Source organism: Microcebus murinus, chromosome 21, assembly GCF_040939455.1.
Source record: "Microcebus murinus isolate Inina chromosome 21, M.murinus_Inina_mat1.0, whole genome shotgun sequence".
NCBI classification, from domain to species: Eukaryota; Metazoa; Chordata; class Mammalia; order Primates; family Cheirogaleidae; genus Microcebus; species Microcebus murinus.
Window position 1 is genome coordinate 31,007,675 of NC_134124.1, and position 17,419 is coordinate 31,025,093.

At 40.4% G+C, this 17,419-nt stretch overlaps 1 protein-coding gene across 12 annotated transcripts in view; it reads left to right on the plus strand.

Annotated features, from left to right (window-relative positions):
* Positions 1 to 17,419, plus strand: part of TENM2 (teneurin transmembrane protein 2) — a 1,195,335-nt gene that overhangs the window by 835,659 nt on the left and 342,257 nt on the right. For 10 of the 12 annotated variants that reach the window (XM_075996266.1, XM_075996267.1, XM_075996268.1 and 7 more), the window contains one exon: positions 4,237 to 4,446. The exons of the other annotated variants lie outside the window; for them this stretch is intronic. In XM_075996266.1, the coding sequence (XP_075852381.1) occupies positions 4,237 to 4,446 (210 nt within the window). The remainder of the gene's footprint in view (positions 1 to 4,236; positions 4,447 to 17,419) is intronic. 12 annotated transcript variants of the gene reach the window in all.

Here is a 17,419-nt window from a genome sequence, read left to right on the forward strand (position 1 = left end):
ATCCTAAATCAATTTAAGGAGCAAACTGGTGCCATAATTGAGTCAACAGGAGTAAGAGCAATATGGCTTCAACCACAGATGGTATAGGACAAAGTTTTCAGGTGAGGCTGGAACAGTGATGAGTGAGGACGTGGGATATGTGTGTCAAACAAGCACTATGCATCTGCTACCTCCCCCAGCCCCCTTCCATATCCAGGAGATTTCTAATTGATGGTGTCACTGTTTCCCACCAAATCCAGGGCTTCCTCGGAATTCTCAACATAGCATTCCAAACAGCCACTACTAGTCTATCAGAGTTTAAACTGCTTTGCCTGGCTATAGGTCCTTTAATCAGAAAAGTTTCATGAGTTGAGACTGCGTGAAATCTTACTCATTTGCCAACAGATAAATTAGCGAAATTCGAATTAGCTCCCATATTTGAGGTCATGGGGAATCCAATCACACAGATAAGCTCAGTTAGACTTTGATTTACATGAGGATCTTGGAAAACACACGCATACATACACAACATGTACACAGGACCACATGAGTTTAATCAATGGCATATTGCTGCCTTTGCCTGTTTCCTTTTGCTTTTTAAGAGGTAACTCAAACCTGGTTTTCTGTATATTTGTTGGAGACTCTATAACCATTAAAAATGGAACTCCCAACATGATTTCGAGGACAGGGGGCTTCTGTAGTACATAAAGTGGGAACCAGATAAGTGCCTATCACCTGGTCACATGCCCATTCCATACTAAGTATTTCTGTAAGAAATCGCGGTCTATAAAGTGAGCCTGTATAAGTTCCAGCTTTCTCCCCTGTACTTTGGAACATGTTTGTGTCTGTACAGATGGTCTCTGTCAGTAGGAATAGTCAGGGGGGAAAATGTAGCATAAGTGAACAAAATTAGCAAATGACAAAGCAAATAGAGAGCAGCATACCACTTGATTGGGGGACAGATCTAGAGACTCTGAAATTTCCCAAGTAATGGTGAGTCCAGCAAGCAGAGTTGGAGTGGCCACCAAAGCATGGACTTCATAGGAGCAGGGAAATAACAGGAATCCAACTATTCCGTGATGTGTATTCTCAATGCACTGAAGTAACCCCAGTGCTTTCATTGTGTTATGACTGCTCTTCCATTGTCTGTATTTGTATAAATTAAAAAGCAGTTCTGTCTGTACTATATGAAATGAATTCATGCTGAACAAAATTTCAAAAAGTTCATGTAAAGAATGATTTCACAGCAACTATCATATCAGGCTCCTGGAAAATTGCACTTGAACTTCAGTTCCACCTCAGTCACTCAAAGGAATTTAAAAATTGGCTTCCAGCCATCCTTGTTCTTCAACATGCAGTTTCAGATATGCCTCAATAACACAAACTTTCAAGCCTATTGATCGTGAGTTAAAATCTGCCCCTACCCGAGCCTGGCCGCTAAGTGGACGTCAACACCGGCTTCACAGTGTCTTGGTCAGGATTCCTCAGCGTTCAGGAGCCGTGAAGAAGGCAGAGGGTAAAATTGCCACGAAGGAGCCACTTTGAACTTTATAACAAAATTACGAGAGAAACTTTGAACTCTGTCAGATGATAGCTGCTGTGAATGGTTATTCGAAGACATGTTTCCTATTTGAAATCTGAAGAGTCCCTTGGGCTTGGGAGATGGGAACCTGAAAACGTGATCTCCCATAAACCATCCCCCTAGGTTTATGTCACTTTTTCCCTTTTTGTCACCATGCTGTTTGGGCAAGCACTATGTAGAATGGCAAGAGGGTGAATTTTGGAATAGACAAACCCAAGTCCGGCGTCCGGCTCCCAGCCTCTGCTGCTTAACTAGCCAAGCAACTTAACTTCGCAGTGCCTCAGTTTCCTCATCTATGAAATGGGAACGTATTATCTCATTTTATGAGAATATATAATAATTCTAACCTCATTGAGGATTAAATGAGATAACACATGTAATGGGACTAACACAGTGAGTGGAAAATAGTTATCATATAATAAACACTGGCACTTAAAATATAAATAATAGCAATCATTATTAGAAGAAGAGCTGTGGGAGAAGGTATTGATTAGATGTTAGCACTGATTCTGTTGAAACTCTGATGTGTTCAGTCTACCTTTGCCCGAGCATCTGGCAAGACTGTCACGCCTTATGTGACTCCCAAGCAGCTGCAAATGAATTTAATTTTTCAAATCAAACTCCATTTACCCATTGATCAATTTTAGAGATGACTTGTCTTCATTGTTGTTGTGTTCCTGGACAGGAACCCCTAGCATTTAAGCTCCAACAGCATCTTGTCTCCTGTCTCTTTCTGCCACTCCCATCCTCAAAGAGCAACAGGCCAGTGGTTTGACGCCTCCATTCTGTTTTTTCTTATCAGAAGTCACTTCCCCTTTCTTTGGAAGTTTGCTCAGGCATCACCTTCCCCAGGAATCCTGGCCAGGCTAGACCAGCGTCCCTTTTCTCTTCTCCCACAAAATCATGTCATCATATGTCACTACCTGGCTCTTTGTCACGTGGTACGGAAATGGCGTATTTACCTGTCGGTCTCCCCCCTGGGCTGTGATCTCTCTGAGGGCAGGGATAGCATGTCATTTATTTTTGTTTCCTCAGTGTCTAGCGAAGTGCACATACATTGTATCGAACCAAACTAACCCGTAAATAGCATTTAAAACACTGAATAATATATCGGGAAATACAGATATAAAAATGACAACAAAAATCGACATCCATTCGAGATATGTGAAAATGCCTGTATATGTGTAGTGCATCTCAAAGCAGGAAAACACATTTCTTTAGACTCAGGCACTTCTTCCCTGAGTTGAAATGCTAGCCTGATTCTCAGGTTTGTTTTCCCAACCATCCTGCCCTTCCCTCCACACCCCCAGTTCAGGGCATACCCTGTGGGCTCGTTTTCCTGCGCTTCCTCAATGAAGAAACCAGAGGCCAGCATTGCAAAGACTCCGAGAAGGAAAGATGCAGCGGGAGAGAGTACAAAGGGTGATCATCCTCAACTCGAGTTTGGCTGCCAGGAGCTCCCTGCCATGAGCAAAAGAGGTTGCTGCCGCCTTTGGGTTGGAGAAGAACTTCCTGACCCAAGGGCAGCTCCAAGCCATGGCCCAGCTTCTGCCTGAACTGCTGCTGCTCCTTATGACTGGAGTGGCTGTGCTTCTCTTTGTAGAATGCTCCCTTGGTGTCCCCAAAAAACCACATGATGGAGAAGAGTGTGAGGGTATTGGCCAACTCTTTAAGATGCAAATATGTCACCCTTTCCACCTCTCTTCCTCTTCTACCCCGAACTAATTAATTTGGTTTCAGTCTGCCTTATTTATATGTTCAATCATTCAGCAGGTGCTATTCTTTAGGAAGACACTGGGTATGCCAGGGTGAACGGAATAGAAAAGGTGCCTGCCTCCAGCTAGTAACGAGAGCTATGAAGATATTGAGGCAGGCTCATAGGCTAGAGCGAGTAGGTGGGCAACCTTCAAGAAGGCAAGCGTGGAAGGTTGGCTGAAGAGAAGAAGCACGCATATAAATACTGGCAAGGTGGTGGGGACAGGAGGTGCCATCCCACATAGCGGGGACAGGAAAGATCAGGACTCTGAAGGTGCAATGGCTTGGCGTGTTCCCACTCGGAAATAAAGAAGGCCTTGCTGGCTAGGGAGGAAGGGGCCACGTGGAATCTTGGAAGAACTGCTAGGAGAGGTGAGGTGAGGGAGGCAGCTGTGAGCCAGAGTAGCCATGACAGGCATGTCATCGCAAGGAGCTTGGAGGTCTTTCTACACATGACAGGAAGCCACTGGAGGGTGCTGGGCAGGCAAGTGACACAACCTGTTTCCTAGCTTTAAATTTTGCTTCTCGCTGCTGTGGAGGAAGGATGGGGACACTGCAGAGTAGACAGGGACTGTGTCAAGAGTGGAGGCAGGAAGACCAGCAAGGAGCTAGCTCAGGGAGAGGTGGTGGGGACTTAGATTAGGACTGTGGCGGAGGAAATGGAGAGAACTGGATGGTTTCCAGGCAAATTGCATTTCAGCTGTGTAGACGGCTCGGGCCCTTTTTCTAAAATATGCAACTACCTATACTATGAATTTGGACTTTTGGAGAAACATCAAACCACTCAAAAAAAAAAAAAATCTGGAGCATTTCACTTTTTTTTTCAATATTTGTATTGTGAGCTGGTTTTGATGTAACTTTCTTGGGATGCTCTCATGACACTCATTGCTGACCTTTGACCCCTCTGTCCTCTTTCCCAGGTCGTCCCATTCCACCTACATCCTCGTCTAGCCTCCTCCCATCTGCTCAGCTGCCTAGCTCACATAATCCTCCACCAGTTAGCTGCCAGATGCCATTGCTAGACAGCAACACCTCCCATCAAATCATGGACACCAACCCCGATGAGGAATTCTCCCCCAATTCATACCTGCTCAGAGCATGCTCAGGGCCCCAGCAAGCCTCCAGCAGTGGTAAGGAAACTGTGCTGTCTGATGTGTGCTGTCTCGTGAGTGCCAGTCTCGACTCTCCAGCAAAATGAACAACTCCTGGAGCAGGGGCTGGGGAGAAGGGGGTGTGGGGAGCGTCACCGCGAAACGTCATTTTGTGGCGTGGCAGTTCCAAGATGCATTTGCTGGAGGTCACTGTCACTGAAGAGGTTTTGCTTATCTTCACAGGGCTTGGGCCTCCTTCCATGGAAGGAATTTGCCCACTGCTGTGTGTGTGAGCATGCTGATCTCAAAGGCGAAGTGCAGAGAGACACTGGAGTGTTGAATTTTGTATTGCTGTGTTTCTGGTCATAGGCAAGTGACCCTGGACATTCTCACATATCTGATCTGTGTGTGTCACATCCCTTGTTTTTCAGAAGTTGGCTTCTGACTTCTTCCTTGCTTGTTTAGATGATTTTTTGATTAAAATGTGTTCCCGTAACATGAATACCAAATGTCTTGCCAAGCCTGAGATGTTTGGGGCGTGACCTCTCCTATAACCCCATACTTGTACGGCTTCACTTGAATTTAACAAGCTGACCATGTGGTGCTATGGTAAACACTGCCTCTAAATCCGTGGTTTTCATTTTAGTTTTCACATTCACAGGACGGAGGGACTGGACACAAGGTTCTGTTCCACTTTTGAGGATTTTGTGGCCTCTGTCTCAACTCCCAATCTCTGTATCTCAGGGGGTATTGCTCTGGGCCCAGCAACACTCGTGCCTTATTTTGATGTCTCCTATTGGCAATATGGTCACATGAACATGTGAACGCAGGAGTGGGCAATACCTAGGGTTTAAGCATCCATGGCCCAAGGAGAGATATTTGTAGGAATTAATTGCTCCTGACCCAAAGGCTTTGGAGTTATCTTCTGAATTGGCTACTCATGATGCTCATTTGCATATCCCATCCAAAGTTGTACAAAGCTTTCCATGCCAAGAGTGTTCCTTGATGAGGTTGTGTTTTGGCTCCATCCATGAATATATGCCACCCACTGCTGGCCTCAACCTCCCCAATTAGAGAGGACCTCCCAAATATATTTAAGGTGACTCACTCTGGGGATGGAATGATGGACTGCTACTTATGATGGTCCATGCCCTTCTTCAAAGCCAAGCCTGATATATTTAGTAAACTCATATTCTTTTTCAAAAAAAATTACCTAATCAAATCTCTCATCAAATGAGCAATCCATTGTTGATATTATGAAGGCCTTTAATCTACCATAAATCTTTATTAGAACTCATCAGAGCTTCTAGTTTGAGAGAAATGTGATTATGGCACTCTTAAAATGACATTACATCATTGGGGTGATTGGTTTATCATTTGGAGAAGAGACATCAATCATAACTAGCATAACCACACAGTAAATGAATTCAACCTTTCTACCGCGGAACAATGACACTGTAATTGCTCAAAATCAGGCTTAAAATGAAATCGGAAAATGCTCTTTCTTCAAATATGATGTTAACTTAATGGAATATATTATGAAAAATCATGTTTGAGGAAATTCTATATAATTAAAAATATGTGGAAATATATTCCCTTTTTTCTTTCATCAGAACCTGATTTTAGCTACAGAGCCATTTTTTTGCTGCCGAGATTGTGTTGCATTTAATTGAACTACCTTCACTTATGTTTTGCTGCTTTTTATTTCATACTATGTAATCGTGATGAATATTGTATTATGAAGGACAAGAGGCTTTTGAAATGAGGTGCACCTGCTGATAGCTTTTTAAAAACAGACAATTATTAGAGAGAAAATGAGCTTTTAAAAACTATATCCTTTTATGCATGTATGGATTCCCAAGCAAAGATGATTTCCATAAGAGAGGTCAGTTCATATCTTGGGGCCATCTAGAATGTTTTCTTAGTGATAATGCAGTGCGTGATTTCTTTTCTTTCGGGCCGTGCATCAGATTGTAACTTGTTGATAGGGTATTTTTGTTAGTGTTATGCCTAATCAAGACCTCATTTAGGTGGACACAACAGATCTGTGTGTTCGGAGTCCAACATGCATTTTCATCACTCACATCAATTTGTTTAGCTCGCTTAAGACTGATAGCGATTTAAGCTTCAGTAACAGAAGAAAATACCACAGAAAATTTAAAGGTCCGTTTTCATCCCATTTTCAAGAGCTGTGCTGATATGATTTTTTTTTTCAGCTGAGGGGTGAAGATCCAGTTGTGCAATACCCTTGTTTTCAGGGGATACTTATCTAAGAATTCGTTAAAACTCCAGCCAACAGGCGATCATTCAAAATTCTTGATTCCGGTTTTGCTAAAATGAGAATAAATTAAGTACGAGTGTGTGTGCGCGCTCTGCATGTCTCTGCATGTCTGCGCATGCGTGTGCATGTGTGTGTGTGTGTGTGTGTGTGTGTGTGTGTGTGTGTTTCTTGTGGAATGGATTTAGGGTCCAGGGCAAATTGGGGATTCTATCAAGATCTGAATGCGGTTGCCATGAATTTAAATTTGACATAAAGGATTGAAAATAGAGTTTGACACAGAAGATGCAAAGTGCAGAGCTGGGCCTGAGCGCTCTGAATTGAGTTTGATGAAAGGGGCTGAATTTTTCAGAAGGTGTCACAGCACAAACAAAGCACCCATGTGTTTGGGTGTGTTGTGTTTAGCTGGTTAATTACATGGAATTTTTTACGTCGGTCTCTGGGCAATAACCTTGTGTTCTTAGGATCAGGTACCAGACTGGTCTTTGTCTCTTTCTTAGGTGAAATAAAACAGCTTCTAACAGGTTCAGCCCATACACGGCAGTAAAAAATTATTTCTTCCTCTCCTGTTATTGTTGCCGTTGTTATTTGACGTTGGTGAAGCCCATCATTAGGAGACCCGCAGCGCACAATTCCTGCCCAAGGAGCCCCTTTTCTAAAGAGACAAACTGGACATAAACTATAGGAACTAAAATGGTTTTGCCCAACATGAAAACCTCCTGAAAGCAAAAACAAAGCTTCACCTTTATGGCTTGACTGTCATTATTTTCTATGACTATAGTGTATTCTTTAGTGGACAGTACTAAAACCTCACCACCTTTGAAGCCAAATTGCTCTAACCCTAAATCTATGCCAATTGGGCAGATACCCAGGTACTGTTAGTGAGACACTTACGAGAGGCGTTTCTGTCCCCCCGAAGGATCTTCTCCCTGATAGCTACGCTCCAGCTCGTGCCCTAGCCTGTGTTCTCGCCTGCCGCCAGAACAGGTTAGCTCCGGAGATGTTTCTTGTATACAGAAGCATAGTTTCAAATCCTCTGAAATAACTCATCTGCATGCCAGGGACAGCATGCAGATGAGGCTTCCATGGATGGAAGAATGAAACTACCTTGCAGATCAGGGTAGAGTTTGCAGTTTGCCATCAACGTATGACATAGAAGAAAAAATACAGGCTGCCATATTATATCTAAAAATATTTCCCCTAGAAAAAGTTGAAATTTAGTTTTCTTTAAAGTCTAAGTAAAAGGGGCTTGGGACACTCATTCTTAACACCAAACTCTATAGAAGAAAGGTAACCAGGCTGCCTCTGCCGGGACTCTTTCAGGAGGTCCCATGTGGCAAAGGAGTTGTCCCAGCCAGAAAGTCTCCATTTGTAACTGAGCACATTGAAGGTGCCCTAACCCTTTCTTAAAAAGCAATGCCTTCTCTAACTCTAAATGAAAATGGTACATCAAAATCAGCAAGCTTCAGAGTTGCCTAGGGTGGTCCAAGAATTCAGTTGCCTGGCTAATTTAATAATTTAATGTTAAGTAAAAGTTGTCTTATTTATCTGGCATGATAAAGCAAAAGAGCTATATTCATTCATTCATTCTTTCTTTTCTTCTAACTCCTCCATCATTTGTGACAGTTTATGACAATTGCTTTTTAAAAAAAACACTCTACTATCTGGATGATGGACACACTTGAAGTTCTGACTTAGGTGGGGCAAAGCCAATATATGTAACCTAAACATTTGTACCCCCGTAGTATGCTAAAATAAAAGATTAAAAAATAAAAACTTAAAAAACGAAAAGTAAAAATAATAAATACTCTAAAACTATAATTGGGGACAATAAGTGTAAAGAAAAAAAACTAGGTGGAAAACATGCATATATGCTCATATATATAAAGTCCTGTTCCTTTATTTAAGATAGACAGAAAACTTGATTCTGAGCTTCCTAGCAATCAAAGCAAAAAGGGAAACATAGAAAGAACAAGATGCAAATACCCACAAGATAAAAAGAAGTCAATGCTTCAGGGAAATTCTGTGAAACCTCCAAATGAGACCAGAAAGAAATTTCTTGTGAAGGAGGTCATGTCTGTATCGAGATGACTGAATTCTCAGTGACATCATATAACACATATGCTAATTTCCTATCAAAATTTCTTGTAACCTCCCACCAAGTAAGCAATAGCGAGCATTTGCAGTTTAAAAACCGTCCTACAAATGTCTAAGTATTGCACAGTCCAAGCGCAAAACTGGACTTGATCCACAGATAAACCTTAGTTCTATGAAAGGACCATGTAAATTGCATGTCCTGTTGGTGACAGACCTTAAATATCATCGCTCATAACGGGATTCGGTGGGAATTAGCACACTTCGAAGTTACAGCCACCATCCAGAACCTGAAAAGCAGATGTTCTATGTCACAGATTTGTCTTGATACCCATATAGAGGTTAGAATTGACATCCTCTCACGAACACTAAGGCACCTCTCCCTGCCCAGGCCCCTCCCACTTGTCCGTGGGGCTAGATTTCGGGTGAAGAAGGAGGCAGCCCACAGAAGTAGACATTTTTATGTTAATGAAACTTCTTCCCCTTATGTATCTTAGGTTTTAGAAAGAAATTTTTGTCTGATATGTTATAAATTTTCTTGCCTTCCTAAGCAGATTACTCCCATTGTAATTTAATTTAATTTAGGATACCCTGAATAGCTCACAGCAATTATTATGCACATGATGATTGTACTGTGCTGATAATACTATCTCTTTTTTTTTTTTTTCAAAAGTCTTTGTACCCTCATGTGGTTGTTTATCCCACTTCTCCAAATGTTCTGCATTTTAACTTCTTATTGTTCTCTTTATAGGCTTTGCTTTCTCCTCTCAGATTTCCTCCCTTCTGCAGGGATCTCCTCTGTAGTGAATCTGGTGGCAGATTCACAGTAGATGCTCAATAAGTATTTATTAAATAATGAATGAATTGATGTCTAGAGTAACCACCTTTATTTTCCACTCCTGATTTGGGGGGCAGGAAATCAAGTTCAAATATCATTCGCTTTCCCAGATCAGATTTGTGAATAAGCCTCCTGGTTCCAAGGTCTTCCCTAAGTCCCTTAGGTGATAATAATATTCAGAATCTACAAAGAACTCAAACAATTTAGGAGGAAGAAACAAAATAATCCCATGAAAAAGGTGGCAAAAGACATGAACAGACTCTTCTCAAAAGAAGATAGACAAATGGCCAACAAACATATGAAAAAATGCCTATATGCATGTCTAGGTCATATGTTCAGAGAAACTTGCAGCCACTTCCTGGCACCCAGGCAGGTTTAGTCCCAGCTGCCTCCTCCTCTCGAGGGGTTCTTCGCCCACCAAGCAGTGCAGGCTAAGCCCAGGCTGCTGTCTGGCTTAGGGCACAGAGACAGCCCTCACTTATGTCCCCAATGCAGAGCGACTCAGAACCTGCCTCTTATCTCATGGCACTTTCCCTTCCTCAGCACTAGCTGTTATGCTAAGCACTTAATATACCTTTCTTCGTTTACTTTCATTCGATCCCCATCACATCCCAATGCAGTAAAGATGATCATCATACCCATTTTATAGATGAGAAAACTATGGCACAAAGAGGTTAAGTCACTTACCAAAGTCACAAGGTTGGGAAGTGAAGGACCTAGGAGTCAAACCCAACCTTCCTCATGGCAGAGACTTTTCTCCTCGCCTCTCTGTTAAATGTGAACCTCAAAATATTTTTATGGCTTATTGAGATAAATAAAAGACAGTGCATTATATTAAAGCAAAGCCTTGTATTAAACAGTGTGGGTTACAATGTTTTAAAGTTTGAGAAAAACTAAATGCAGCATCACCAAATACCAAGCACACATCTCCCTGGACTCTTCCCCTAGAGATTCTGATTCGTTAAGTTCAAGAGGGTCTAAGGAACTCTCTCTGTTTTTTGCTGTTCCTTTCAGGTGATTCTTGTCATCTGGCAAGTTTGGGAGGCATTAATGTAAGGGGACAGCTCTGAAGTGGAAGTTGGAGAGCTTGGGTTTTCTACACTCTGTCCCTGATTCACAGCATGATTTTTGGCAAGTCATTCAAACACCTTGGACCTCAGTTTCCTTACTTGTCAAGATCGGGCGTTGGCTTTCTCTAAGCTTCCTTGTTGCTCAAATTTCTGTGTTTGTAAGTCCTTGAATCCAGTGGGACCAGCCTGTCCTGATGTTAGGGGGTCCCTGGCCTCTCCCCTGGGCAGTGTGGATTTCACCCCACTATCTAGGTCACTGACAAAACAGAGCTACAGAGCCATGCTAGGCAGATCCTTGCACCTTACCTGCAGAAGGTGAGAAGAGTGGTTTGGGGTACTGTGACATTTGGGTGAAAATGTTGATGTCATTCCCATGCAAGGGAGAGAGCACAGCTCCGCCAACATGAATCTGGGTTCCCAAAGACACTTCAGCTTTGGCCTTCTAAGGTCTCCCACCTTGAGAATTGAGAACAAATAGTCCTCAGGACTCTCTCTCAACACTGTTTAATGTGCCCAGCAGTGTAGCAAACAGAGATCAGACCTTTCCTTCTTTTCTTTTATGTCTTCCTGCAGCACATACACACACACGTACTTACATATGTATTCTGTGGGTCTAGCAATTTCCAGCCCAGCTAGGGTGGGGATTGCTCTTCTGCACCATGGTACAAATGAGCACACAATCAAGATGGACAGGTAATTCCTTCGGAGATGTGAAGCATGGAAGTGACAGATGGCAGAGAACTGCTCCTCCTCAGCAAATAATCTTGATATTGACAAAAACCCCAGAGTCGATAGGCGTTGTGTACATTCTACCTCTCCATCTCTGTCCCTGGCTTCTTGGTACATGCAGAAAGATATCCTAGGCAAGTCCAGAGACTGGGAGCTCCACGAAATATCTGAACAGTCTCCTGCTCTAATAATTATGACCCAGGACTGCAGCTTCTCCCAAATTCCCTTAAAGACTACATTTAATTCTAACTAGCTTCTTGTATAATATTCAATAGTCATTTTTAAAAGTGTCCCCAGTTGTGGTTAGAGATGTCTCAATTCTCTGCTGAATCGAAAGATGTATTTATTTTACCAATGGGCAGTTTCATCAAAAATTACAGCCCCAGCCCTGGATAAATCTCTTAGACCCATCCCCAAAATAATAGTGAAGAACACATTCTTAAAAGTGTAGACTCTAAAGTCTACACCACTTAGATTCAAATCATACCTCAGACACTTTGTAACACTAAGATCTTGAACAACTTACTTAATCTATGTCTCAGCATTTTATCTGTAAAACAGTAATAAATACCTACAAGTCCTGAAGTTGTTACGAATATTGAATGACATTCTGATGCATCGAAATATCTTAAAAGTGGCTTTACACAATTGGACCAAAGATTGGGTTTGATATTACTTACTTTTTAATTTAACAAACAATTTTTTAATATTTTTAAATGTACCATTCTATGGCATTAAGTACATTCACATTGCTGGGCAACCATCACCACCATCTATCTGTAGAACATTTTAATCTTTCCTAGCAGAAACTCTGTACCCATTAAACACTAACTCCTTTCGTCTCAGCTCTTAGCAACCACTATTTTATTTTTGGCTCTATGAATTTGATTACTCTAGGTACCTTATGTAAGTGAAATCATATAATATTTGTCCTTTTGTAATGGGCTTGCTTCGCTTAGCATGATGTCCTCAAGTTTCATCCATGTTGTAGTATGTGTCAAAATTTATTATGTGTCAAAATTTTTCTATGTCAAAATTATGTGTCAAAATTCTTTCCTTTTAAGGCTGAATAATCTTTTGTATTATGTATATACCGCATTTTGTTGATTCACTCATCCATCATTAGACAATTGGGTTGTTTCTACCTTTTAGTTATTGTAAATAATGCTGCTATGAACATTGGTGTACAAATCTCTGTTCTAGCACCTGCTTTGACTTCTTTTGAATACACATCCAGAAGTGGAATCACTGAATCATATAGTAATTCTAGGCTTAATTTTTTGAGGAATCACCATACCATTTTTCTACAGTGGCTGCACCATTTTGCATTCCCACCAGCAATGCATGAGGATTCCAATTTCTCTATAACCTCCCCAACATTTGTTTTTTTCTGGTTTTTTGATAATAGCCATCCTAATCAGTGTGAAGTGGGATGCCATTGTGGTTTTAATTTGCATTTCTGAAATGATTAGTGATGTTGAGCATCTTTTCATGGGCTTGTATATCTTCTTTGGAGAAATGTCTATTCAAGTTCTTTGCCCAATTATTAATCCAATTGTTCAAATGGATCATTTATTTTTTATTGTTATTGTTGAGTTGTAGGATTTTTTGATAAATTTAGGGGGTACAAATGTTTTTTGCTGCATGGATAGATTGTATTATGCTGAAGTCAGGGCTTTCATTGTATCCATCAACAGAATAGTATACATTGTACTTGGTAGGTGGATTTTTATCCCTTATCCCCCACCATCCCCCCTTCTTAGTTTCTAATGCCCATTATTGCTCTTTATGACCATATATATCTTTTGTTTAGCTCCCATTTATAAGTGAGAACATGTAGTATCTGTTTTTCCATTTCTGAGATACTTCACTTAGGATAATGGTCTCCAGTTCCATCCAAGTTGCTGCAAAAGACATTATTTCATTCCTTTTTATGGCTGAGTAGTATTCTATGATTGATTGACTGATAGATAGATACATAGATAGATGGATAGATAGATACTGCATTTAGTTGATCCACTCATCAGTTGATAGGCACTTAGGTTAATTTCATATCTTTGCTATTGTGAATTGTGCTGTGATAAACATTCTGGTGCAGATGTCTTTTTGTTATAATGACTTCTTTTCCTTTGGATATATACTCAGTAGTAGGACTGCTGGTACAAATGGTAGGTCTACTTTTAGTTCTTTGAGGAATCTTTATATTGCTTTCCATAGTAGTTGTACAAGTTTACATTCCACCAACAGTGTATAAGCATTCCCTTTTCGCCACAACCACACCAACATCTATTATTTTTTGACTTTTCAATAATGGTGATTCTGACAGTGGTAAGGCGGTATCTCATTACTGTTCTAATTTGCATTTCTCAGATTACTAGTGAAGTTTAGCATTTTTTCATATGTTTGTTGGCCATTTGTCTATCTTCTTTGGAGAAGAGTCTGTTCATGTCTTTTGCCCACGTTTTCATGGGATTATTTTGCTTTTTCTTCCTGAATCATTTGAGTTCTTTGTAGATTGTGAATATTAGCCCTTTGTTGGATATATAATTTGTGAATATTTTCTCCCATTCTGTAGGTTGTCTATTTACTCTGTTGATCATTTCTTTTGCTTTGCAGAAACTTTTTTAGTTTAATTAAGTCCCATTTATTTATTCTTGTGTTGCTATATTTGCTTTTGGGGTTTTACTCATAAATTTTTCACCTAAGCCAATGTCTAGAAGAGTTTTTTTTCCATATTTTCTCCTAGAATTTTTATGATTTTAGGTCTTACATTTAAGTCTTTAATCTACATTGAGTTAATTTTTGTGTATATTGAGAGATAGGATCTAGTTTCATTCTTCTGCATGTAGTTATCCAGTTATCCCAGCACTATTTATTGAATAGGGCTTCCTTTCCCTAGTGTATGTTGTTATCTGCTTTGTCAAAGATCAGTTGGTCTTAGATATATGGTTTTATTTCTGGGTTCTCTATTCTGTTCCATTGATCTGTGTGTCTTTATTTATACCAGTACCATGCTATTTTGGTTACTATGGCCTTATAGTATCATTTAAAGTCAGGTAGTGTGATGCCTCCAGATTTGTTCTTTTTGCCTAGGATTGTTTTGACTATTCAGGATCTTTCTTGATTCCATATAATGTTTTTAGATTATTTTTTCTAGAGCTATGAGAAATGATGTTGGAATTTTGATGGGAATTATGTTGAATCTATAAATCACTTTGGGCAGTATGGACATTTTAACAATGTTAATTCTTCTAATCCATGAACATGGGATGTTTTTCCATTTGTTTGTGTCATCTCTGATTTCTTTAATTAGTGTTTTGTAGTTATCCGACTGTGACAGTTCTTTATATATTCTGGATATCAATCACTTGTCAGATATATGATTTTCTAATATTTTCTCACATTCAGTGGGTTGCCTTTTCATTCTATTGATGGGGTCCTTTGATGTGCAAAAGTTTTTAATTTTGGTGTGGTCCAAAAAGCTTCTCTTTTTTTCTTTTGTTTCCTGTGCTTGTGCTGTAATCTAAAAAACACTTTTAAGGGCTTGTTCCATGACAACCATGGTTTTTATGATTTTTACAAATGGTAATTCATTTAATCCTCACCATTGAAAAAGAGAAAGGCAACCCTTGATGCTGGAAGCAGGCCTGACACTAACATCTAGGTTTAGGTGCTGTTAGGAGCTAGACTGTCACTCACAGTTAGGTCATGATGTTCTCTCATTGAACATAAACAGTCTTACAAAATACCAACACTCACTGAGGCCACTCCCTGACTATGATAAAGTGAGCTAAAATGCCAATAAGATGGCATCATGATTTTACCTATTAATTATAAACAGACGTGTCACTGTCCAAACCACAAAATACAAAACATTTCCCTCTCCAGGCTAAAATGAGTGAGTGCTGTTTCTATACTATTTACAGTTTTAGCCTTTTCTAGTCAGCTCTTTGTATAGAGCAAATCTATTGAGAAAACAGATCATAGAATCATACCCACTCTCTGATAGTACAAAATATAGAGTGAACCTGTTTCCTTGAACTTTCCCTAAAAATTACTTAACACAAGCCCTTTTTAACACTCTTTTACTGAAGCACCTTACAGTTCTCATTGTGTCTTCTCCCTCATTGCAATGAGTTAATAAACTTTGCCTGGCCACAGCGTGGTCCTTCTTGGTATAGTTTTGTCTGGAGAACATTGACACTGTTATGCTGTGGATTGGGATTATTAGTATTCCTATTTTACAGATGGGAAAACTGTGGCATAGAGTGGTTAAGTAACTTGCCTGAGGACAGATACATACTGTGTTTCCCCGAAAATAAGACAGGGTCTTATATTTATTTTTCCTTGAGAAGACACTCTAGGGCTTATTTTCAGGGGATGTGTTATTTTTTTTAAGTGTGGTACAACAATCTACATTTATTCAAATATAGTTAAGTCACCTTCTTCTGGAACATCATCATAACTCTCCAAACCCTGAATTCCATCCTGAATTTCTTGTGCCTCTATTTCCTTTAGAACCATTGGCCCCAATCTCTCATGTCAAGCAATAGAGCTCTCATTAAATAAGCGGGGCTGGCTTATTTATCAGAGATCCAGTGAGCATTGGGTCCAATCTGCACAGTGGAGCAGAAATGATCTCTCTGGGCTCAGTAGGAAACTGCTTGCTAAAGCTTTCCCCCTATCCCCGGGTGCTTGTGAGGGGTGAGAGAGGCCCCCAGTGCTGAGTAAAATGGCAGCCACAGCTTTCCTTCTTCCCCCTGGGGACACACAATACCTAAAGCGGAGGGAGCATCCTGCTCCTCACTTCACTGAGGAGACTTTGCCCTCAAAGCCTCAGCTTGCAGCACGCACAGGATGGCCGGGACCTGACAGGGGGAGCCGACCTTGTTGGTGGGGCTGCCCACACCTTTCTGGTCACCTCTGGGATAGTAGCTGTCACAATGGGACAGATGAGAAGGGCTGCTCATCTTCTTTCCCGCTCCGTGACCAAATGCATGGGTTGTGCAGATGCACTGCGTAGCCACGCCCATCGCTAGGTCTTATTTTTGGGGTAGGGCTTCTATTGCGCAAATACTTAGAAATCCTGCTAGGGCTTATTTTATGGTTAGGTCTTATTTTCGGGGAAACACGGTAGTTATGAAGCAGTACAACAAGAACTTGACCCAAAGAAATCAGTCTCCAGAGTGATAAGTATATATTAATAGAAATTTAAGTAGATTTTAAAAAGTCAATTCCAGGAGAAAAATATGTACAAGAAATGAAAAGTAGTCATCATTTACTACATGGCTTAGCTCTGAATAGCATTTACATAACAATAATATAGTAAACATTGAGTAATAATCTAAGTGTTATATCAGAAGGATGGGGGATAAAAAGGGGATAAGTAGCCTGGGCATACAGAGGAAAAAGCCTGGACCTATATCTTTTGTAGTTACAATTTATTAGATAATGCCTAAAATTGAAAACACAAGAAATAGCTGCAAAGCATGCTATTTATAGAACTGAAGATAAATACCAAAATAATCAGCTAAAAAAGGTAAACGTGGTTGCTGCTGGGGAGAAAGAAATTGGTTGTGATGAAAAAAGATTGCTATTTTTGAACCAAACCTTGTAGAACTATTTGATTCTTTAAACTATGTGTGTGCATTTTTTTCTTTGGTTGAAAACCATTTTAAAAGAAAGTTACAAGACTGGACATGCAAAACACTTAATACAATGTTAGAACCTCCAAATGGAGTTTAATCTTCTCAAATATATTTTTATTCAGCAAATATGTATATTAATCAGGGACAATGCGTTTGAAATGACATCAGGTAGCTGTGAACTTGAATAGCTAGGCACTGGGGCATTTTCCTCAAATCCACAGATTTCTTTATATCTGCCTCTGTTGATTAGCAAGTCCTGTGGAGTTGTGGGGGCTTTAGCTCTTTATTCCAACCCAGCTCAGGGTGGCATGAGAACATAGAAGATGCCATGAGACTGTCTGTCCCCACTACTAAT